Genomic DNA, 25,823 nt, shown 5'->3' with positions numbered 1-25,823 from the left:
TTTATGGTGTTTAAGAAGCATTTAAAAAACATTGATATGATGAATTCCTGGCTTCCAAGCTTTAAATCTTAAAGACGACTGAAAATCTTGCATGGTGCAATTCTATTAGCTGTTAAGACTGCTTTCAAATGCTACTGGATCTCTTAACGCCCAACCCTCCCCTCCAGCATCACAAAAAGCCCTTGTGAATGTAAAACAAGCCTTTCCGAAATAAGTCAGACAAAACACAATGGAAAACGGCCCTGGAGCCCCTTAGTGATATCCCCGCCTTGATCCAGTCACTATCCAAACACTGCCTCCAAGCTAAAAGCTGTGACCCGGCAGTGACCCTCCTACAAGACGATGCCTTTAAATAACATACTGGGCTCATAAAAGTGTCGGCGCATTTTCAATTTATCCAGCAAACCGATTAAACCTATTATATGTCCAAGTTCCATCTCTGGGGGCTCTTCACATCCTTTTTCTCTTCATTATCGGCCTGTTTGGTTGAGTCGAATTTTAAATTCTAAAGAATATTTCACTAACCTCTTATCTTAAGCTCCCCTACACCGATTGCCTCCTCGGGGATGGGTGATTTTATTTGTTATATATGCTTTCCTTTATCTTACTGAAGTCACAGACTAAATTTTTCACACCTGGATTCGCCAAAAAAAAAAGCCATTTCGTTCTAAACAGAGACCTTTTGTGAATTGAGCTTTTCTTGGTTGGCATGAGGCTAACTCATCAAAAAAATTCCAGAAATAAAATAATGAAGTCATAAAAGCAAGAGCTTGCATTTATGTAACGCCTTTCATTACCTCATGATGCCCAAAAGCACTTCACAGCCAATGAAGGTAGTCACTGTTGCAGGGGAACACGCCAGCCAATTTGCACACAGCATGACTCCATAAAGATTAATGAGACAAATGGGCAGATAGTCTGTTTTAGTGATGTTAGCTGAAGGATAAATGTTGGCCAGGACACTGGGAATATTCCCCTGTTCTCCTTCAAATAGTGCCATGGGATCTTTTACATCCACCTGACAGAACAGATGGGGTCTCAGTTTAATGTCTCACTTCAGAGACAGCATCTCTTCAACAGTGCAGCACTCCCTCAGTACTGCACTGATGTGTCAGCCTAGATTATGTCCTCCAGTCTCTGGAGTGGGACTTGAATCCACAACTTTCTGACTCAGAGGCAAAATTGCTAATACTGAGCCAAGGTTGGCACCTGTTATAACCAAAATGATAGGAGGGAGAGATACAGATTTAACAGAGTTCTTTTGAAAATGGCACTTTGGAAAAATAATTAGCCAAGACAACCCAAATCATACGTAGTGAGAGATTAGTGACAGGGATTTGAATTGACAAGGTTTGTGTGTGGAGCAGCAGTGAAACACAAGGCACAAGCACCTGTTTAGTGAATTAGGAAATTCAATCCCCCCCTGATACCCCCACCACATGACAATTCTCTGGTCACAAAACCTCTTTCTTATTCACAGTTTCTCCCCCACCCAGTTTCTAACCCCAGCCCTCCCATTTCCCCTTCCCTTCATCATCAGCCTGATCACCAACTATTCCATGTCCCACTGGCCCATCCCAACATCACCATCCAATCCCCATTCTGTTCCTCCAGGAGAGATTTAGATGAAAACCTCCACTTTTATAAGTTTAGAATCATATTTAAACAGGTAAAATATTCAGATACCTCATTGACCTAAAGAGTAATCTTTACAGATCGCCTGCAGATTGCACTGTTGGATAAAAATTCCTTAACTAACACTCATTCACTCATCGAAACTGTTTGTTTTTGTACCTCCTCAGACCTCGAAATACCAAAATGAGGGCCTGGATCGTTCTCCTCCTGTGCCTTGCAGGCAAGGCACTGGCCGCTCCTGTAAGTACTTGCTGTATTCACTTGTGATATAGGGCAAGTTGGGAGCTGTTACGGTCTGGCATGCACCAAATAGGATAAAGGATTGTGCAGTCTGGACAAAGTTTATATGTCTTGATGTGCTACCACTTGCCCAAACTAGGTTGCACTTACTATTCAGAGTTGGGTCATTAACTGGTTTCTCTCTAAAGGTAAACACAGTAGAAATCAAAGTGGTAATGAGCTCTTTGTGTGACACAAGCAGGCATTCAGAACAACATCCTCTTATTTTGCTATACTACTGTGAATATATTTATTTGCTAATCGCAAGAAGATAGTTTCAGATGGCTACATTTAGTACATTACGTTCCTTTTCATTTTCAATGAAAAGAGTTTCCATAATGATTTGCTTTTTTTCTGATTCACTGCAATGCAGTGGTGGTCCTGGCAAGGCACATTGAGTTACACTTTGAATGCGAGCATTGGAAACAGAGATTTTGAAAGCGATGCTTCTGAAGGATGTTTGTTGCTTTGTTGAGCCTCTGACAGCTTTTCCTTTTTCCTCCATATATTTCGCAGGAGGGTCTTGTGGCTGAAGTAGAGGTTGTTGAGGAAACAGAACAAGAGGTAAAAACAAATTTTGATGTAATGATGAGTTTGATACGAAGTAATTTTCCAGAGAAAAGCAAAAGAAGTCCTGCAAATAATGAATTGCAGGAGTAACTGGGTAAAAAATGACTGTGTCTTTGACCCATTATATTATGATCTGTAACAGCTGTTGCAGGATTGGAAAGTAATATACAGACAGTAGTTATTCCCATTCCTAAATATATCCTCATCTCAATTTACTGATTTCCATATTTTCTGAGTTCTAAGGTCAGTTGCTTCCTTTTTAAGGAGAGTTGCATTTTATTCAAATGTATCTGTCTTAAAATCCCCTACAATGACGTCTTGCTGTGCTTCATTTATCTCGAGATTATGTGAGACGTTAATACTAATATCGCAGTTACACGTGAGAGCTAATTCATTTCAAACCTTCAGTAGCTAATCAGCATTATGGATGTCTCTATTGGGTTCTGGAAGAATGCCTTTCCCAGAACTTAGTCGGAGCGTAAAAATCCCTCAATATGAAAGTGGATCCCATTACTATCAGCATTCTGAACTAATCCCTTGCTACCACCAGCAAAATTACACATTGCTTCTAAACTTATAGGCTACACTATCCATTACACATCAAATCTGGTTGAGAATAGGACTGGATTGAAGATTTTAAGGAAACTGTGGTCTCTATCCTCTTGGAAAAATGGCAATACCACCTGTTGAACACAACCGGTTAGGGTTGATAAATATAGCTTAGTTATGTTATTCTGGAGTTTTCATTCAATTAACAATTTTAATATTTTCTTTGGAGTTTTAACCATCATTATTCATTTCTCTCAGGAGGATAAGTTTGGGAGATTCCATGATAATAAAATGTTATCCAGTCTGTTGGAAGGAGTAGGCTTAATGGGCCATTCCATTATTGGGCTGGTAATGCTCTGTGGGTGAAGGAGTTTATCTCTATATGGCATTTTGCCAATCTCTTGATAACTCTGTTCGTGCCAGTGGACTTTCATGATGAGTTGTCAATAGATTTTGACACCGTTCCTGACATCTGTCCTTTGATTGACTTGCAGGTAACAACCGAAGAGGTTGTTGCTGAGGATGCAACAGAGAATCCTGAGGTGTGCATTTGTAACAGTTGTGTTTGCTTTTCCTGTGTTTTTTTTTAAATTAACTTTTTTGGCCACCTCAAGGCTTGCAGGATTGGCACCTGATTTCAGCTAGTATTCAGACTGAAATTCCAATGAATATTGCTAAACATGAATACTCTGTTAACTGCTGCTGGTAATACTGGTTGGTTGATGTGCTTTTAAGGGTCAAAGGCCCTTGACAGAAACTCTTAATGTAGCTGACACTTTGTCTAGCATTCAACTTAGTCTAAGTGAATACTTACAGATGTCTAAGGGAAAATCAGATGCACATTTATGTCTGTACACAAATATTCCATATAAATCTACAGCATAATACCATCCACATTTGAAGATTAACCATCCATTTTTGCAAATATGAAGCCACATGTGGCTATTTTAAAACTTATATATATACGAACATACAAAATTGATAGGCAGGAAATGATCAACTGGTTCATCAAGCCTGCCCCAAACCATGATAATAATAATAATAATAATCAACTTTATTGTCATTGTTAGTGCACAAGTGCAGTACAACGAAATGTAGGCTTGCGGCTCCCGAGAGTGTACATTTTGATTAAGACATTTAACATTCAACGTTCATTTGGCTTGTAATACATAAACATCATGACTAAACACTTCAAAATCGTCATTCTTTTACTCCAGAGGGGAAAATGGCATGGGATTGGACATGATGTGACTGTCTAACCTCATCCCCCCACCCCTATAATCCTGCTCTTCCATCTTTCCCACCTCCTCATCTCTGAATCTAAATCTTAGCTAATAGGTGGAACCTGTGTGTGAAACATATGTTAAACATCTATACCCAGCATGCAAGGCCGTTAGGGCAGATGCTGTGTACTGAATTTGTTTTTGTCTCTTTTAAGTATTCCGTGGTTATGAGACTTTTAGAAAATACTTTCTTCCCTTTAATGCGGGATGAGTATCAGATTCATTAACAAGCAATTTATATTCAAATAGGCGTTGCCAATTGGAGCAAACCCAGTCCAGATTGACACAGGAGATTTTGAGGATGTTGAAGATGATACCAAGAAGGACATTGAAACTGGGAGTAAGTAAAGTGGTGTTAGGATATCCTCTTTTTTGTGGGGTGACCCATTTGTTTCTGCCGTTTAATTTACCAAAATTCAAACGAATCATATCTTGGCTCTGTAGGTTAACCATTGTGAAATCCAAATCTAAATTGGTCCAGAGCCACGTTAGACTTCAGCTTGAGATTTGAACAGTTTGGGAATCTTGGGCAGGAAATGGACACTAAGAACATGGGCACCAGTGTGCGCGACTGCTAACACCTTCCCATTTCCAACTCTCCTACACAATAGTTTTCCACACATGGCTATACACATGAATTGGGCATGACTCTGTAGAGTTTTTACAATTTCTTTTTAACTCTTCATTTTGCTTTGATATCTCTTATGCATTTGCATACATATGAACAAGGGAAGTAAGGAATAAAGCTACAGCATAACACCATTAACATAAATAAAAATAAGGATATCACGGCTTTAAAGCCCAAGTTAAGGTTTTTTTTTGGAGGTGCAGTTATTTTCTGGAGTGATTTTCCAATTAAAAATCACAAGATAAATACGGATGAGAAAGGCCATTCAGCTGATCTTAGTTTATCCATCTAAAATAAAAGTGACCTCCATTGTACCATTCAACTATCTCTTAAATGACTCCGACATTTCTGACTGCACTGGCCTACTCAGAAGTCCATTCCAGGTGCTGACCACTCTTTGCATGAAAAACAATTTCCTGACATCAGTCCTCAATTTGCCTTTCACTAGCCTGAACCTATTCACCAAATCTAAGATGTGAGAGTAGCTGGATTATTTGTAAATATGAGAAACACACCAGTAGTCACTTTCAAAGGTGCTTCAAACAGTTTCTTCAGTTCTAATGAGAACTTCCTGCAATTGTGGTGTGTTTAAACCACTCCCTGAAGTTCAAGAAAACCCAAATGAAAATAACTGGGAAGGAAATCTGTCTGAGGGCCACAGACCTGATCATTCATCAACGTGCTTACTTAATGTAACTTTGAGATTTGACCTTACCTTCCTAGACCCATGTGAAGACTTCCACTGCAAACGAGGAAAGGTCTGCGAGGCTGATGAGAACAATGAACCCATGTGCGTCTGCCAGAACCCATCAACTTGCCCACCCAGCACAGTTGAATTTGAGAAGGTCAGGATCAAACTGTTCCTAATAGAAAAACATTGCAGTCACTGAAAACGTTCACAACAGGATGGAGGTGGGGTGGAACAGGATTGACAAGGGAGAATCACAACAACCTATAAAACAAAGAGAAGACTATAAAAGGGGATCATTGAAGCCCAGTGCAGTAACAAAGTGGGGTCTGTAAAGGGCCATTGGTGACAATTCATATAGTAACAAACAGCAGACTGTGAAGACACCAATATCCCACATAGTAACAAACAAGAATTTCTAAAAGGGGGACCTTAGCAGCCTTTCAGCAACAATAAAGAGACTGATGGCTGCTCATTTTGTTAGCTACATAAAAGACTTCTAGTTGGGTGGATTTGAATTGTCAGCTTTCATGTTAAAGTTCTCAGATTAATATCAAACCTGTTTCCAATATTAAATCTGTCTACCTGATAACATTTGGTATGTATGCACGTGGTGATGTTTGAGAATAGTTTAGTAAGATTAGTGTTGTTTCCACTGTCTTATAGTCAACATCCAATGCCAAGTGCCCACTTACTGGAATTATATAAAATTGCATGATTCACTTGAGTAAAATGGCCATTAATGGTGTGTCTGCCTGATGTGGCCAGGTCATCTGCAGATGACATCTCAGAATATAATAAAGGCCATGTGAAGCAAATCAAAACCAGAAATTCACCATCACCACAGTACTATCTGACATTTACACCCTACCACTTGGGGGAGGGAGGTAATTTTAATTTAACCCATCAGTGTGAATGGGGCAGGTTCGGGCTGGATACCTGCTTTACCCTGCCCAATTTTACGCTGCATTGAAGTCAATGGAGTGTAAAATCAGGCATGGTGGGTGTGTGTGGGTGGGGGGTGGTACCTTGGCGTACCTGCCCCATTCCCACTCTGTGGGCTAGGTTAAACTCAGGTCACTTGCTATGCTGCTATATGACATTTACATGGTCGCATTATATAAGAGCAGCACTATTGTGCTCAATAAAACTCAATATTTGCAACATTTATTTTGTCAGCTTAGACTGGATAGGAATTACAGGAAACTTTGTGCTATCCGGCACCGAAGGGATTGAGCTGTTGCCGTCCCATCAAAACTGCCGGACAAACCAGCACTAATGTTGAAACATACGGAGATTTTGAGCTCTGTATCTGGCAACAAACCCTGTTGCTCAACAGCTTCTAAACAGTCGGCCGTACCTTGCAAGCATCTCTGTAGCGTCTCTGTAGCTTAGCAACAGCTTCAGCGAGACCTTGCAGAGCTTGACTGTTGAGAAAAAAGCAACGAAAAGAAAAAAAACCTAACGAAACAGCTCCTGATTTTTGCCGGTGGCTCGAGCATTCCGGACAGTTAACCTCCGGATAATACAAAGTTTCCTGTATAGTTGCCCAAAACTGCATGAAAAGCATTGTCATAGAGTCATAGAGTCATAGAGTTTTACAGCACAGAAAGAGGCCCTTCGGCCCATCGTGTCTGCGCCGCCCATCCATCCCTGTCCAGTCTAATCCCATTTTCCAGCATTTGGTCCATAGCCTTGTATGCAATGGCATTTCAAGTGCTCATCCAAATGCTTCTTGAATGTTGTGAGGGTTCCTGCCTCTATCACCCTTTCAGGCATTGAATTCCACATTCCAACCACCCTCTGGGTGAAAAAGTTCCTCCTCAAATCCCCTCTAAATCTCCTGCCCCTTACCCTGAATCTATGCCCCCTTGTTATTGACCCCCCCACTAAGGGGAAAAGTTCCTCTTTATCTACCCTATCTATGCCCCTCATCATTTTGTACACCTCAATCAGGTCCCCCCTCAGCCTTCTCTGCTCCAAGGAAAACAACCCCAGCCTGTCCAGCCTCTCTTCATAGCTGAGGCGCTCCATCCCAGGTAACATCCTGGTGAATCTCCTCTGCACCCTCTCCAAAGCAATCACATCCTTCCTATAGTGAGGCGACCAGAACTGCACACAGTACTCCAGCTGTGGCCTCACCAGCGTTTTGTACAGCGCCATCATAACCTCCCTGCTCTTATATTCTATGCCTCGGCTAATGAAGGCAAGTATCCCATATGCCTTTTTAACCACCTTATCTACCTGCTCCGCTGCCTTCAGGGATCTATGTATATGTACACCAAGGTCCCTCTGACCCTCTGTACTTCCTAGGGTCCTACCACTCATTGTGTATTCCCTTGCCTTATTTGTCCGTCCAAAATGCATCACCTCGCACTTTTCAGGGTGAAATTCCATTTGCCACTTTTCCGCCCATCTGACCAACCCGTTTATATCGTCCTGTAGCCTGAGGCTTTCCTCCTCGCAATTTACCACCCCACCAATTTTCGTGTCATCTGCGAACTTACTGATCATACCTTTTACATTCTCATCCAAATCATTTATGTAAATCACAAACAACAAGGGACCCAGCACCGATCCCTGAGGTACCCCACTGGACACAGGCTTCCAGTCACAAAAGCAACCTTCGACCATCACCCTCTGCCTCCTGCCACTCAGCCAGTTTAGGATCCAACGCGCCAAGGCACCCTGGATCCCATGGGCTCTTACCTTCTTGACCAGTCTCCTATGTGGGACTTTGTCAAAAGCTTTACTGAAGTCCATGTAAACCACATCCACAGCATTTCCCTCATCCACCCCCGTAGTCACCCCCTCGAAAAATTCAATCAGATTTGTCAGACATGATTTACCCTTGACAAAGCCATGCTGACTATCCCCGATTAATCCTTGCCTCTCCAAGTGGAGATTAATTTTGTCCCTCAGAATTTTTTCCAATAATTTCCCCACCACAGATGTTAGACTCACTGGCCTGTAATTCCCTGGTTTATCCCTGCTACCCTTCTTGAATAATGGTACTACGTTAGCTGTTCTCCAGTCCTCTGGTACATCCCCTGTGGCCAGAGAGGTTCTGAAAATTTGTGTCAGAGCCCCTGCAATCTCCTCCTTTGCCTCCCACAGCAGCCTGGGATACATCTCGTCCGGGCCTGGGGATTTATCCACTTTTTGGCCTGCTAAAACCGCTAGCACCTCCTCCCTCTCGATGCTAATATGTTCAAGTATGTCACAGTCCCCTTGCCCGATTTCTATGTCTGCATCGTCTTTCTCCATAGTGAACACAGATGCAAAAAATTCATTTAAAACCCCGCCTACATCCTCTGGCTCTACACACAGATTGCCACTTTGGTCCCTAATGGGCCCTACCCTTTCCCTGGTTATCCTCTTGCCCTTAATATACTTATAAAACATCTTAGGATTTTCCTTTATTTTGCTCGCCAGTGTTATTTCATGGCCCCTCCTCGCCCTCCTAATTTCTTTTTTAAATATGCCCCTGCACCTTTTATACTCCTCTAGGGCTTCTTCCGTCTTTAGTCTTTTGTAACTGCCAAAAGCCCCCCTTTTATTTCTAATGCATTTTTGTATATCCCTTGTCATCCAAGGTTCCCTTTGCTTGTTGGTCCCACCCTTGACCTTTACAGGAACATGTTGGCGTTGTACTCTCTCTATTTCCCTTCTGAAAGTCTCCCACTGTTTTGATGTGGATTTTCCTATAAGCAGCTGCTCCCAGTCCACTTTGGCCAGATCCTGCCTTATCATATTAAAATCGGCCTTCCCCCAATTTAGAACCCTTATTTCCGGGCCGTCTTTGTCTTTTTCCATGACCACCTTAAATCTCACCGAATTATGGTCACTGTCACCAAAATGCTCTCCTACTGACACTTCCACCACTTGCCCGGCTACATTCCCCAGAATTAGGTCCAGTACCGCCCCCTCTCTTGTAGGACTTTCTACATGTTGGCTCAAAAAGCTCTCCTGGATGCACTTTAAGAATTCTGCACCCTCTAAACCTTTCACACTCTGACTGTCCCAATTTATATTGCATAAAGAGCAAGTGTTTTGGTGATGATGACGCTGAGGAGGTTAATTTAACATTCCTAGATAGTAACATCTCTGTCTTCCATTACCTTCCCCAGGTCTGTGGCACTGACAACAATACCTATGACAGTGCCTGCCAGCTCTTTGCCACTAAGTGCGCATTGGAGGGCACCAAAAAGGGCCACAAGCTCCACTTGGACTACATTGGACCATGCAAATGTATGTGAAATGTGTTCTTTTAATGAGCATTATATGTAGGAGAGGGAGATAAAATCTTGCAGAAAGTAAAATGGTTTCTTACTAATGCTGTTCATTGATTGTACCATATTGCCTGTATGAACTCTGTCAGTGCACTCACCCTATTGGATTGTTTATTTCATGTTGCGGTCCCACAGTTAATCAACAGAACTGCCCTAGATTGGATCTCTTTCTGTTCATACTGGAGGCTGAGTAAAAGCCATGAAAGCCTTTTTCAGAAAGAGACTGGAAGCAGCTGTTAAAGGGGTGCTGCTTAGATGAAGAGCTGCTGTCTCCTGATTATTTACAGTCAGTATGAATAGAACGTTTAAACATAGGCTCCCCTGATATCTCAATTGATAAATGCATCATCAATTCAATTTAATTTTTATTTGTCATATATGCAGCAGACGTGTGTACTGCACAATGAAATGTTAATTTTTACAAGTCCTCCCAACATTGGAATAAATATGGCATAACAATGATAAAATACTAATAGAAATACAGTAATAATAAATAAAACAACAGTAATAAATAATAATAAATTATACGTTCATGAGTCTTATGGCCTGGGGGTAGAAGCTGTGGGTAATCATCATCTGGGGTAATACTGAGCCTTACAAACCAGGAAGGTCCCAAGTTCAATCTATGGTCTGTACTGAGTTAACCAATTACAACTGGATTAGCGGTGGGGTCACTAAAGCTGGCCCTAATGTTCCTAGACTGGGTGGAAAAAAAATGATTATTGAGTCACCACATACAGAAGGTAGAGAAGGACCACCTGATCACCACATACAGGAGATACCAGAGGACCACCTGAGTCACCACATACAGAAGGTAGAGAAGGACCACCTGATCACCACATACAGAAGGTAGAGGAGGACCACCTGAGTCACCACATACAGGGGATACCAGAGGACCACCTGAGTCACCACATACAGAAGGTAGAGAAGGACCACCTGATCACCACATACAGAAAGTAGAGGAGGACCACCTGAGTCACCACATACAGGAGATACCAGAGGACCACCTGAGTCACCACATACAGAAGGTAGAGAAGGACCACCTGATCACCACATACAGAAGGTAGAGGAGGACCACCTGAGTCACCACATACAGGAGATACCAGAGGACCACCTGAGTCACTACATACAGAAGGTAGCAGAGGATGTTGGGGATCTATGTTGGGGCCTCAACTGTATTTATTAACTACTTAGATAACGGGATACAGAGCCACATATCCAAATTTGCCAATGACACAAAGATAGGCGGCATTGTAAGCAGTGTAGATGGAAGCATAAAATTACAAAAATATTAATATGTTAAGTGAATGGGCAAAACTATGGAAAATGGATTTCAATATAGGCAACTTTGGACCTAAAAAAGATAGATCAGTGTGTTATAAATCTCATCATCATGAAGAAACAACTCATGAAATAACACTGGACGGCCAGCTGGTGGCGCCGTCCAAGGAGTATAAATACTCGGGCATGGGCCCAGCTTGCTCGGGGACATTTTGTAAGACAGGAACTAGTGAAGTACAACTAGACCTCCATGTTCTGAAACAAGTTGATTAAAGCCTTGCTTTATACTCGAACCAAGTGCGTAGTGAGTTTTATTACGTCACAAAGTACTTTCTAAATGGTGAAATGCTAGAAGCAATGGAGATCCAAAGAAACTTAGGGGATCATGTACATAGATCAGTAAAATGTCACGGACAGGTTCAGAAAATAATCAAAAAGGCTAATGGAATGCTGCCCTTTATATCTAGAGGACTAGAATACAAGGGGTTAGAAGTCATGCTACAGCTATACAAAGCCCTGGTTAGACCACACCTGGAGTGCTGTGAGCAGTTCTGGGCACCACACCTTAGGAAGGATATATTGGCCTTGGAGGGAGTGCAGCGTAGGTTTACTGGAATGATACCTGGGCTCCAAGAGTTAAATTACGAGGAGAGATTACACAAACTAGAATTGTATTCCCTGGAATTTAGAAAGTTATGGGGCAATTTGATTGATGTTTTCAAGATATTAAGGGGAACTGGTAGGGTAAATAGAGAGAAACTATTTCTGCTGGTTGGGGAATCTCGGACTAGGGGACATAGTCAAAAAATTAGAGCCAGGCCTTTCAGGGGCGAAGTTAGGAAACACTTCTACACACAAAGGGTGGTTGAAGTTTGGAACTCTCTTCTGCAAACGACAGTTGATGCTGGTTCAATTGTTAATTTTAAATCTGGGATTGATAGATTTCTGTTAACCAAAGGTATTAAGGGATATGGGGCAAAAGCGAGTATTTGGAGTTAGCTCACAGATCAGCCATGAACTCATTGAATGGCGGAACAGGCTTGAGGGGCTAAATGGCCTACTCCTGTTCCTATGTTCTGATGAGCATGACAGGAGTCACCACATAAAGAAGAGGAGACATTTTTAAATTTTAAATATTTCTCTGTGAGTCATAGAGTACACCCTCAAATAAGTAATTAATTGAAAGGATTAGGTAGCAGAAAAAAGAGATGGGAGTAGAGAGCAATAGATAACAGGCAGGTAAAATGAGTGGGAGAGAATAGAAAGAGGCAAGGATGAAAACAAGAAAGAGAGATATCTGCTTTGAATGCTTATGGCAAGCTCAATAAGAGTCGTATACAATGTATTATGTAACTCACAACAGCAATTTATTCCCTGCGTTCATAGTCTGAGCACATTACAAACATCTTATGACCATAGAGGCTAGAATGGGGATTTACTGTTAGATATTACAAAGGCTTCCACATAGTCAGCTTTTCCATCAAGGCAGCAGCTGTCATGAGGCCAAGACAATGAATGAGAGGGTGGGGGGTTGCGGGGGAAGGGGAGCATTCATTTCTTTGAACGCTTAGCATTGTAACAGGCCCACACTTGTCGGTGCCAGTCTATCAGTCCGTGTCACACTCTGTTCCAACAAGGGAAACCTCAATGGAGTACAGGCAAGGGTTTATAACAGGAGCATACAAAGAGGGACATTGTTAAAACAGCAGCCTTTAATCTGTTTTGCAAAGCCCATTAAATATTTAACCAGAAAAATGCTTTCCCCCAATGAAGGCTGTACCAGAGTTCCTGCACCAGCTCCAGAAATACAAACTACCTTATTCCATGGTTACTGTGGCTCAGGGATTGCTTTGGTTCAGCCCATACATTTGTTTCACTTTACACTATTCATGTCTGTTATATCTATAAACACATGAAAGATGCTTCAGGGCTGAGAGAGTTCATTGCAGAAAATTCTTCTGTAACTGATGCCATTCCATTGTTTCTTTCCTGCTTCATAACTGAGTACATTTATGTCAGTTTTCACTTATTTACTCTATCAAAACCTTTCATAATTTTGAACACCTCTATTAAATCTCCCCTTAACCTTCTCTGTTCTAAGGAGAACAATCCCAGCTTCGTTAATCTCTTCATGTAACCGAAGTGCCACATCCCTGGTACCATTCTATTAGCTTATTTGTCTGTACACCGTCTTATTCTCATCCTAGTCTGTGTATATCAGTCTGGAACTGCTTCTCATTTTTCATTTGTTCGCTCTTCAGGGTTTGGACAGAATGGAAATTAATTAATCCAAGATAGAATGAAATAAAGTAATTACTTTCTACAGGGTTTTAATATCTTTAAATGATCTCTTTGGGATTCCTTTGCAGTCATCCAAGTCTGTCTCGATAGTGAGCTGGCTGAGTTCCCCCTGCGCATGCGTGACTGGCTGAAGAATGTTCTGGTGACCCTTTATGAGCGTGAAGATGAGGAAACCAGCCTCCTGACTGAGAAGCAGAAGATGAAGGCAAGAAATCTCAAACTTTTTTAACTCATTAAAACTAAAGTGGGTAAAAAGTCAGCCTAACTGTTTAAAAAATAACTACTTGATTTATTTCCTCTTCTTTTGCGCTTCATTTACTAGTAGGAGGTGTATAAGATTAGCCCAGGATCATTCATCTTCTGATGTTTACCTCTGTCCCTTTGAGAAAGTATCTGGCTTCTGTTTGCCAAGCCTCCATGATGTTATGTGCTCAAGTCCCACTCCAGGGACTTGAGCACATAAATCCACACTGACATGCCAGTGCAGTGCAAAGGGAGTGCTGCACTGTCGGAGGTGCCGTATTTCAGATGGGACGTTAAACCGAGGCCCCGTCTGCTCTCTCAGGTGGACGTAAAAGATCCCATGTCACTATTTCGAAGAAGAGCAGGGGAGTTATCCCTGGTGTTCTGGACAATATTTATCCCTCAATCAACATAACAAAAACAGATTATCTGGTCATTATCACATTGCTGTTTGTGGGAGCTTGCTGTGCGCAAATTGGCTGCCGCATTTCCCACATTACAACAGTGACTACACTTCAGAAAGTACTTCATTGGCTGTAAAGCGCTTTGGGACATCCGGTGGTCGTGAAAGGCGCTATATAAATGCAAGTCTTTCTTTCTTTGTTATGCCAGAGATTAGGAATCCACCAGTGACTGCAAAAAGTATCATAGAATCTTACAGCACAGAAGGAGGCCATTCAGTCCATCATGCCTGTGCAAACTCGCATTCAACCTGTGCGTTATATCTCTAACATGGTGTATGTCCTTGGTTCTATATTCATAATTTGGCCATGGCCAAGTAAAGCATTCTGAATGGCAGTGGTTTTCAAATATTTCTATATGAAGTACCTCTGCAAATATTGATGCACTCCTGGGGACACTCTGAAAATACTGACACTCTCAGTGCACGCACACATACATATATACATACACAAATCTGTTGAAAAATGAACATTTATAGTGAAGTACAGACATCTGATAATTTCAGCAATCATTGTCATCTCCTTCCAGACTCCCTAAGCTCCAGAGACCCCAGTTTGAAAGCCTGTGCTGTATGGAAATCATGCGATGGATATTTCAACAACCTATTATTGCTATTATAAACTAATATGCATGCTAATTTCTCAAACACATTGGCCTCACTATTAACTCCCCCCCACGACTGACGGGAGGAGGTCGGGGGTTGGGTGGGGGGCTGCTAAACCCTCAAAAACGGGGATTACGTCCCCAACCCACCACATACGCACCAGTTGCCCTTTTTACAGCAGTGGGTTTTGAGCCGTTCGGGTGTCTCATCTTGGAGGGGTGCGACATTTCATTATCGTATGTAAATCAGGCTCCCACAGTGCAATTGGAAGCCTGATTTAAATTTAACAGTTGCCGGCCGGGCTTCCCAGGGCTCAGGAAATCTGGCAGCGAAAAGGAGGTGGGAGCAGCCAGCTCCAGATGGTAAGACCCTTCAAGGAAGACTGTGACCTCCCTTCTGCCAATTGCGGCCCCTCTCTAGCTCCTGCCACGATTGGCCGAACCCCCTCCAACCCCCGATTTGCAGTGTGCCCCTCGATCCCAAGGGCCTCTGCCTGGGGAGGGGGCTCCTGCCGCTGGTGGCCCTGCCCAGCAGATGACCAGCCTGACAATTTGTCCGGCTGCTGGGCAGGAAATGGAAGGAAAAAATTATAATGTTCTATCGTTAAATTCGGCAGGACCTCCGCATCCCCAGCCTTGATGGGTTTACCCTGTGCTCCCACACCCTCCCCGTAAACATTGGAGCTATTGTTTGTAAATGCTCAGTTCTTCTGATAAAGATCTTTCCAAAACTGGAGTCCCCTAAGCTATCTAATTCAGGCTATCCAGCCTGTGATATCTTGGCAACTATTTCCATTTGAGCTTATATTTCTTATTCCACTCATTTCTACTGTTTGAATTTATTGGCTCAGGGTTTTGCAATAGTCTTTTCAGCACTGCTTCCTCATTGGTAGATAGATCCTAAATCTGAGCACCACAAACCATTAGCTGGAGAATTATGCAAATTAATGGAAACATCCCTTGTTTGTACAGTATGTATCCTGTTCCTGGCTAGTCTTTTCCTGCTGTGGAAATGCAATGCTACATTGGAAGAAGCACTACAGTATGCCTGATGACTGTTGTCCTTCTGTCTAACAGGTGAGGAAGATGTATGAAAATGAAAAGCGTCTGCAGGTTGGAGAACACTCCTTGGACCTTCTGGCTCATGACTTTGAGAAGAACTACAACATGTTCGTCTTCCCTGTTCACTGGCAATTTGGACAACTTGATCAACACCCAGCTGACAAGTAAGCTTCTCTAGAGACACCGGACGTGTGTAGATCAGGGACTTTGGCGCCAAGTCTTGTGAATCTTCTGTCAATCGGGTCTTGGAAAATATATCTATTTTTGAGGTTTCTCAGTTGTACACACAACAAAAGCTATCCAAGTACAATAGCAAAATACTGCGGATGCTGGGAAATCTGAAATAACAACAGAAAGTGCTGGAAACACTCAGCATCGAGGAGAGGAGAAACAGAGTCAACGTTTTGGGTTATGCCAAAGGGTTCGACCCGAAACATTGACTCTGTTTCTCTCTCCTCGATGCTGCCTGACCTGCTGAGTGTTTCCTGCACTTTCTGTTGTTATTTCAAAAACTATCCACATATTGAGGATGATTGAACACATGAAGATTCCCACCTTACCAGTTTTGAACCATAAAGTGCAGGTGTTGTTTGGGCTTTCCAGTCATTTTCTCTCACTTCTTAATTTTTTTATCCCTACACCATGTGCTCATCTCTAACTGTATTTACAGGCCTCACCTGTAGCCAGGAATTAGGGGGTGCAAATTAGCGGTGCTGACTTTGTCTAAATTTCTTCTGTATCTTAGAGAATTTCATTGACTGCTCAATATGCCCTAGATGACTCCATCTGAGAGTGGTAACCACCACATAGAATCATAGAATCATACAGCACAGAAGGAGGCCATACAGCCCATTGTTCCTGTGCCGGCTCTTTGAAAGAGTTCTCCAATTAGTCCCACTCCCTTGCTCTTTCCCCATAGCCCTGCAAATTTTTCCTTTTCAAGTTTTTCTTTTCTTTGCTTTTTCCTTTCAGGAGTGAAGTTAGGAAACACGTCTACATGCAAAGGGTGGTAGAAGTTTGGAACTCTCTTTTGCAAATGGCAATTGATGCTCAGTCAATTGTTAATTTTAAATCTGAGATCGATAGATTTCTGTTAACCAGCGATATTAGGGGATATGGGGCAAAGGAGTTGGGTCATAGATTTTTTTTAAATTCGTTCTGGGATGTGGGTGTTACTGGAAAGGCCAGCATTTATTGCCCATCCCTAATTGCCTTTGAGAAGGTGGTGGTGAGCCACCTTCTTGAACCGCTGCAGTCCTTGTGGTGAAGGTACTCCCACAATGCTGTTAGGGAGGGAGCTCCAGGATTTTGGAGTGTAACTTGGAGGGGAACTTGCTGGTGATGGTGTTCCCATGTGGCTGCTGCCCTTGTCCTTCCAGGTGGTAGAGGTCACGCATTTGGGAGGTGCTGCCAAAGAAGCCTTGGCAAGTTGCTGCAGTGCATCTTGTAGATGGTACACACTGAAGCCACAGTGCGCCAGTGGTGTAGGGGGTGAATGCTGAAGGTGGTGGATGGGGTGCTAATCAAGCAGGTTGCTTTGTCCTGGATAGTGTCGAGCTTCTTGAGTGTTGTTGGAGCTGTACTCATCCAGGCAAGTGGAATGTATTCCATCATACTCCTGACTTGTGCCTTGTAGATGGTGGAAAGTCTTTGGGGAGTGTGGTAAACCACTGTTATACCTGTCTGTGTCTGTATGTGTATTCCACTAGGTACAGGTCTGGACATGCCTCGGCTGACTCCTCCCACTATTCCAGGTATACAAGTGACTACCTCCCAGTCCCTTAGTATTCTGGACGGGTCGACCACTTGAGACAAGACCTTCATTCTTTAGTTAATAAAAGCCTGATTGTTACTCGCTCAACCTCAGTCTTTTGAGTAATTGATGGCGCATCAATTTTATTAACGAAATTTTTTATAATGGAGAAGATCCTCACACCAGCATGCCTGGACCTGGACAGTCGGGAAGCGGACGCTTCCACCAAGTTTGCTCACTGGCTCACATGCTTCGAGACATTCCTGACTGCCTCCACTGCGGTCGAAACGGATGCGGACAAACTGTCTGTCCTGATCTCCAAGGTGAACCACCGAGTGTACTCAGTCATCCGGGACGCGACCTCGTACACAGCCGCCCTCCAGCTCCTCAAGACCCAGTACACGCGCCCTGTGAACGAAGTATACGCTAGGCACCTTCTGGGGAGTTGCAAGCAACAACCTGGGGAATCGACTGAGGAATACCTCCAAGCACTGTCCGTGCTTGGCCGGGCCTGTGGGTGTAAGGCAGTAACGCCCACTAAGTACACGGAGGAACTGATCCGGGATGCCTTCGTAGCGGGCCACAGGTCCAACTACACCCGACAGCGACTGCTGGAGCAGAGTGACCTCACCCTCGACAAAGCCTCCGACATCGCACTAACGCTGGACGCAGCCTTCCGGGGCATGGATGCCTACTCCTCTGCACCGTGGACGCCGCGGGGAACGACAACCTGGGACACGGTAGGACAGCCCCATAGCACCGTGCCACCCCAGCCACAGCCCAACAATGGCCCAACTACCACAGCAGTGTCCCAAAGCCAGACAGCAGTATCCCAAGGCCAGAAATGCTACTTCTGTGGCCAGGCCAAACACCCCAGAGCGCGCTGCCCGGTGAAGAATGTGACCTGCTCGGGCTGCGGGAAAAAGGGACACTACGCCAGCGTCTGCAAGGCCAAAGCCACCCCGAACGCCAGCAGCGCCGCGTGTGGGCCGTGCGAGCCGCCATCTTGGGCCCCCAACAGCGCCATGTGTGGGCCGTGCAGGCCGCCATCTTGGGCCTCCCCAGCCATGTGCGAACCACCGCAGCAGCAGCCATCTTGGACGACTCCAGCCACATGGGAATCATGGACGCCGCCATCTTGGACACCAGCCGGAACGCAGCAGACCGCCAACCCCCCCCCCATCTGATACCCGCAGCGACACACCGACCCCTACGCTGGCCTCTGTGACGCTGGACCAAACGAGACCGCACCAGCTAGCTCAGTCCAAAATGGACGTTAAGGTAAACGGCCATGCAATAAACTGCCTTTTTGACTCCGGGAGCACAGAGAGCTTCATCCACCCCGACACGGTGCGGCGTTGCTCTCTCCCAGTCCTACTGCGCACCAGCAGATTTCTATGGCCTCCGAGTCCCAGTCAGCGGACATTGGCGGCTACTGCGTGGTGACACTAGTAGTAGACGGGACTGTGTTCAATAATTTTAAACTCCTGGTCCTGCCCGACCTCTGCGCTACCGTTCTACTGGGGTTGGATTTCCAGTGCCACCTCAAAAGCGTTACGATGGCGTACGGTGGCCCCCTCCCCCCACTCACAGTCCGCAGGCAGCAGCCTCCAAATTGCCCGCCGCGCACCAGATGCAACCTCTCCACACTCAGAGTCCCACCCCCCCCACTGTTTGCTAACCTCACCCCCGACTGTAAGCCCATCGCCACAAAGAGCAGGCGATACAGTGCCGGGGACAGGGTTTTCATCAAAACCGAAGTGGAACGGCTCCTGAAGGAGGGGATTATTGAGGGCAGCTCCAGCCCCTGGCGAGCCCAGGTTGTGGTCATTAAGACCGGCGAGAAACAACGCCTGGTCATCGACTACAGCCAAACAATAAACCGCTACACCCTGCTGGACGCCTACCCACTCCCCCGCATAGCTGACATGGTCAACCAGATCACGCAGTACCGCGTCTTTTCGACCATTGACCTGAAATCAGCGTACCACCAGCTCCCCATCAGCCCTGAAGACCGCCAGCATACTGCTTTTGAGGCAAACGGCCGCCTCTATCACTTCCTTAGGGTTCCCTTCGGCGTTACCAACGGGGTCTCCGTCTTCCAAAGGGAGATGGACCGGATGGTCGATCAAAACGAGCTGCAGGCCACTTTCCCTTACCTAGATAATGTGACCATCTGCGGCCATGACTTGCAGGACCATGACGCAAACCTCGAGAAAGTCCTCCGCACCGCCCAACTCCTGAACCTGACATATAACAAGGAGAAGTGCATATTCCGCACAGACCGCCTCGCCATCCTTGGCTGTGTTGTGGAACACGGGGTCATCAGTTCCGACCCGGACCGGATGCGTCCCCTTATGGAACTCCCACTGCCCCACTGCCGAAAAGCTCTGAAGAGGTGCCTAGGGTTTTTTTCCTACTACGCTCAGTGGGTCCCCTACTATGCAGACAAAGCCCGTCCGCTGATCAAGTCCACCTCTTTTCCCGTGACGCCAGAGGCCCGCTTAGCCTTCCACCGTATCAAGGAAGACATTGCCAAAGCCACCATGCACGCAGTGGACGAATCCATCCCCTTCCAGGTGGAAAGCGATGCATCCGACTTCGCTCTGGCCGCCACCCTTAATCAGGCGGGGAGACCTGTGGCATTCTTCTCACGAACCCTCCAGGGCCCGGAGACCAGACACTCCACGGTCGAGAAGGAGGCCCAGGCTATCGTGGAGGCTGTGCGTCATTGGAGGCACTACCTGGCCGGAAAACGATTTACCCTGCTCACTGACCAGCGTTCAGTTGCTTTTATGTTCAACAACAAGCAGAGGGGCAAAATCAAAAATGACAAGATCTTGAGGTGGAGAATCGAACTTTCCACCTACAATTACGAGATCTTGTACCGGCCTGGGAAGCTCAATGAACCCCCAGATGCCCTATCGCGTGGCACCTGCGCCAGCGCGCAGATCGATAGGCTGAGGGCCCTCCACAATGACCTCTGCCACCCGGGGGTCACCAGGTTCTTCCACTTCATCAAGGCCCGCAACCTGCCTTACTCCATCGAGGAGGTCAGGACCATGACCAGGAACTGCCAAGTCTGCGCTGAGTGCAAACCGCACTTTTATAGACCAGACAGAGCCCACCTGATAAAAGCCACTCGTCCTTTCGAACGCCTGAGCATCGATTTCAAAGGGCCTCTCCCCTCCTCCGACCGCAATGTGTACTTCCTCAACATCATTGATGAGTACTCCCAGTTTCCGTTCGCTATCCCCTGCCCGGACATGACCAGTGCCACGGTCATTAAATCTCTGAACAGCCTCTTCACCCTGTTCGGTTTCCCCAGCTATATCCATAGCGACCGGGGCTCATCGTTTATGAGCGACGAACTCCGCCAGTACCTGCTCGCTAGGGGTATAGCCACAAGCAGGACCACCAGTTACAACCCCCGGGGGAACGGACAGGTGGAAAGAGAGAATGCAACAGTTTGGAAGGCCGCCCTGCTAGCCTTAAAGTCTAGGGGCCTTCCGACCTCCCGCTGGCAGGAGGTGCTCCCCGATGCGCTCCACTCGATTCGGTCACTGCTCTGCACTGCCACCAATGCCACCCCTCATGAGAAAATGTTTGTCTTCCCAAGGAAGTCCACATCGGGGACATCATTACCGCCATGGCTGACGTCCCCAGGGCCGGTACTACTGAGAAGACACGTGAGGGCCAATAAAACGGACCCCCTGGTCGAGAGGGTCGACCTCCTCCACGCCAACCCCCAGTACGCTTACATTGCGTACCCGGACGGGCGGGAGGACACAGTCTCCATACGAGACCTCGCACCCTCGGGGACCGCTGTAACCCACTACGACACAGTCTCCATATGAGACCTCGCACCCTCGGGGACCGCTGTAACACACTACCCATTACCACCCCCCCCCACGACCCGATATCCAACCCCAGCAGCCGGCTCGCCTTGGACCGTCACCCACGAGGACTACACTCCAGGGCCCCAGCCTACACGGGACGCGACGCCGGAAGCTCCACCACCCCTGCCGTCGCCACGTCGATCACAGCGGCAGACAAGACCTCCGGAGAGACTCCAATGCACGAACTTTTAAATACACTTCACCCCGCCGGACTCATTTTTAAACAAGGGGTGAATGTGGTAAACCACTGTTATACCTGTCTGTGTCTGTATGTGTATTCCACTAGGTACAGGTCTGGACATGCCTCGGCTGACTCCTCCCACTATTCCAGGTATACAAGTGACTACCTCCCAGTCCCTTAGTATTCTGGACGGGTCGACCACTCGAGACAAGACCTTCATTCTTCAGTTAATAAAAGCCTGATTCTTACTCGCTCAACCTCAGTCTTTTGAGTAATTGATGGCGCATCAGGGAGTCAGCAGGTGAGGCACTCGCTGCAGAATACCCAGCCTCTGACCTGCTCTTGTTGCCACAGCATTTATGTGGTTGGTCCAGTTAAGTTTCTGGTCAATGGTGACCCCCAGGATGTTGATGGTGGAGGAATCGGCGATGGTAATGCCATTGAATGTCAAGGGGCGGTGGTTAGACTCTCGCTTGTTGGAGATAGCCATTGCCTGGCACTTGTGTGGCACGAATGTTACCTGCCACTTATCAGCCCAAGCCTGAAATCAGTCATGATCTCATTGAGTGGCGGAACGGGCTTGAGGAGCTAAATGGCCTACTCCTGTTCCTATGTGTCTAACTGTATATCTAATCGGGGGGAAACTATGTGGAGAATCTGAAACTGATGTCCAACATATTCAGTATATTAGGTCCCCTTACAGTTGTGTGCTGCAACAATGTTAAGTTATGTTGTTAAGTGAATCTAAGCCCTGCAAATGTGCCTTTGTTTTAAATCCAGGTACCTTTCTCACTCTGAGCTGGCTCCTCTACGTGCTCCCCTCGTCCCAATGGAGCACTGCACCACTCGCTTCTTCCAGGAATGCGACGCAGACAACGACAAATACATCTCCCTCGAGGAGTGGGCCATGTGCTTCGGTATCAAAGAGGGTGAGTATCTCAGACAGCAGGAACGAAAACTGCCCCCAGTTACTGGTTGAGGTTTAAACTAACTTTGCAATAGCAATGATTGGCTTTAGGGCATTGAGAAAGGTGATCTAGGGGAATTCTTCACACTGACAAACAGCTCAGAACTCAGGCACATCATTTACAAATAAAAATGTCAGGAATAAGTAAAGATTTCAGGCAAAACTATTTCACATAAAGGGTAATATTAGTATGAAATAAGTTGTCCATTGAAGCAGATAATATAAATAGGTTCAAGAGGGAGCTAGTGGTTTATCAGGAGGAAGAGGAGATTCAGGGATATATTCAGGTGAGAAGCTGTGGTTGAGACCAACCAAAAATGGATGGGCATTCCCTTTCCCTATTTCTCCTGCATTTGTGTTCGTGTAGTACAGAAGATGTGGGGGTGATGAACTGAACAACAAATTTCTAAATATCTATATGAAGACATTTGCGATAGATTTTCAACTTACCCAGACATAAAACTGGCATTGCTACTTGAATGCTGGTTATAAAAAGCGGCTGATTTTCGCTTCTATTAATTTTGATGGAAATTAAAATTGGGCAGCTTCTATAATGGGAAGCTGAACTACAACACCCGGGTGGTAAGCTGAAAATCTGCCATCGTGGATTCATCACTTTAAAATGAGTTGCTTGGACCTCTGTTCAAACTGGAGTCGGCTTGACTCAGATAGGAGCATTCTCATCCCTGAGTCAGATGGTGTGAGTTTGTGCCTCATACTGGGATGTATGAATGTATAGTCCAGGATAACACTCCAGTGCAACACTGAGAGAGGCTACATTGTTAGAGGTGCAGCTCTTTGGATATGACACCAAAATCAAGGTCCTGTCTACTGTTCTAGCGGTTCAGGTGGAGGTGCAAAAAAATCACTATTCAAAGAAAAACAATGAGTTCTCACAGTTTCCTGGCCAATAAATCCCTTCCTTGTGCAGTAGCAGCAAAAAATTAAATACCAGATTGATTGGCTATTTATTTCATTGTTGGGGGATGTTGCTGATGCATAATGGCTGCCTCATTTGCCTACAGAACAAGTAACTGCATTCAAAAAATAGTTGACTACGTAAAGTTTATGGGGGTCGTTTTCAACTTACCGCTGGCTCGTAAAACTGGTTTTGCGGGTCAGACTCCCGTTATAGAAACCACCCAATTTTCCTTTGCAATTAATGGAAAGGAATACTGGGCAATTCCTACAATGGTCGCTCGATCGGCAATGCTGGTTTGACACTCTGGCGGTAAGTTGAAAATAAGCCCCTGCCCACCCCTCCAAGTGAGGCCTTTGGACATGATAAGACCGTCAATAGTTGCAAGTATTATTACTGTTACAATAAGCTGCCACTTTTAAATATTAGATTTTGTCTTGTAAATGCTAGATATTTAGTCTGGTGGACTATAAACTAACTTTTATATATTTTTTCTCTTTTTTTCTTATAGAGGATATTGATGGCAACCTTCTGATATAAACTCTTGTGTTTCTTCACCTATTGCTGCCCATTGCTACCTTCTGGTAGTGGTGCTATGTAGAGTCTGACTACGTTACTGGTGCTACTCTCATTTATTATCTATACCACTGTAACACAGTGCATGTGCTTCCAATAACATCTTGTCAACAAAAAAAGACGTACATCTTCCTTCAATTGTCAAAACACAATCAAATTTTGTTTTGTTGTGTTTTTTTAAGTGTTCTTGTCAGTTTAGAGTGTAACTTTGCATGTGTTAACATAACAGTATTATCTGGATTGTTGCCCATGGAAACAAAAAGCCCGCATGTTAAATTAGCCCTTTAATTTCCAGAAGCCAGGAGGTTCATGGCTTCTCTCTTCTTTGTACAGGTAGACAGTGATTGGTGTAGTTTGATGGCTGGGTGTTAGAGAATTAATTTCAGTATGCTGTCAAAAGTTGTTTTGGATTTGCGTTTAAGGCAGGGATGCGGAATGTAATGTGCTTTGCACCTGAAAGGGACTGTAAAGCAAAAAAAAAGGACACGCCAAATGTTAATAAGAAAGTGTAAATGAATTTGGATAATGAGGATGTGATCGTACAGGTTAGAGAAAGTCTACCTCGAGTGTACCCTTTTGCTATCCGCTAACCCTTGAGAAGCACACTTTCAATATTTCTTCTTTCTAATAAAAAAAATTAAAACAAAATCTTTCTTGCATGCAGTTGAGATGTTGGAAGTGTTTTATTTCACTGCAGCGATCCATACTTATTCCGACTTTTGTATCTTATCTTTGGTACTTTTTACCTGGTCAGGGAGCTAAAATATTTTCTGTTATGTGCTTCTTAACTGTTCACTGTACAATGCAATAAAACAACACAACAGTGCTACAATATATTGCATACCCGTGCTTCTTAACTCCACGTTGCACAGTGCAATGCAGTCACAAATTACACTGCAGCATTGCTTTCTGTTTTATAATGGTGCACAGTACAATGCAACAGATGCCACTGTAAATTATAATGCGACCTATGCAGAGTACAGTGCAATATAAACTGTATCCTAAACAATACCATGCAAGCAGTGCATGACTTGTGAAATAGACAGTAACTGTGCCCTATGGATTATAAATTATTATTCAGTACAAGAACAACTGTGCCTTATACAGTGTGCCATACTGTCCTTCTTATTGTATCCTGTGCAATGCAGTGCAATATAAAGTGTGTCTGAAACAACCTGTGCGTTATACAATACAAATTACATTTACTATGGAAAATAGTACAAATTGCATCCCACACAATATAAGCTATACAATGCCATACAAACCTGGTACATTGCACTATCATAACAATGCACTATATGGTACAAAATAAATGGTGAACCACAGACTGCAAAGCCAATTTTTCATATACAGACAATACAAACTACAATATATAATAAAAAAGGTGCTGTCCAGTACAATACTAACTGTAAAGTTCACAGTGCAATACTGGATACATTGTTCTACAGTATAAGCTGTAGTAGAATTGTGGTATCTTAAGGTGGCCATAGATGGAGACAGACCCAGGTTAACTCCTTAACATAGTTTAATCAACACTTGCACATAAAAGCTTCTGCCATGAGGCAGCCAAAACAAAGAGTACAACAGTACAGATCAGACTTAACTCAGGAGAGCAATTGCCACAGCACCACCTGGTGGATCAGGTTACTCAT

The 25,823-nt window shown here is 44.7% G+C and overlaps 1 protein-coding gene across 3 annotated transcripts in view; it reads left to right on the top strand.

Moving 5' to 3' along the window:
- The window catches only part of sparc (secreted protein, acidic, cysteine-rich (osteonectin)), a 33,104-nt gene extending 8,270 nt beyond the window's left edge, over positions 1-24,834 (top strand). For 2 of the 3 annotated variants that reach the window (XM_085995811.1, XM_085995810.1), the window contains exons 2-11: positions 1,803-1,875; positions 2,431-2,478; positions 3,528-3,575; positions 4,566-4,656; positions 5,668-5,789; positions 9,763-9,883; positions 13,575-13,711; positions 15,892-16,040; positions 22,490-22,638; positions 24,107-24,834. In XM_085995811.1, coding sequence (XP_085851937.1) covers positions 1,819-1,875; positions 2,431-2,478; positions 3,528-3,575; positions 4,566-4,656; positions 5,668-5,789; positions 9,763-9,883; positions 13,575-13,711; positions 15,892-16,040; positions 22,490-22,638; positions 24,107-24,135 — 951 coding nt within the window. In that variant the 5' untranslated portion in view covers positions 1,803-1,818 and the 3' untranslated portion in view covers positions 24,136-24,834. The remainder of the gene's footprint in view (positions 1-1,802; positions 1,876-2,430; positions 2,479-3,527; positions 3,576-4,565; positions 4,657-5,667; positions 5,790-9,762; positions 9,884-13,574; positions 13,712-15,891; positions 16,041-22,489; positions 22,639-24,106) is intronic. The other variant, XM_085995812.1, reaches the window with a different exon arrangement.
- Positions 24,835-25,823: the final 989 nt, after the last annotated feature.

This window comes from Somniosus microcephalus, chromosome 8 (assembly GCF_052327205.1).
Source record: "Somniosus microcephalus isolate GS21.2 chromosome 8, FLI_Smic_1.0, whole genome shotgun sequence".
In the NCBI taxonomy this organism is placed as follows: Eukaryota; Metazoa; Chordata; class Chondrichthyes; order Squaliformes; family Somniosidae; genus Somniosus; species Somniosus microcephalus.
The sequence above is the reverse complement of the archived record's forward strand: the minus strand, read 5'-3'. Positions and strand labels throughout refer to the sequence as shown.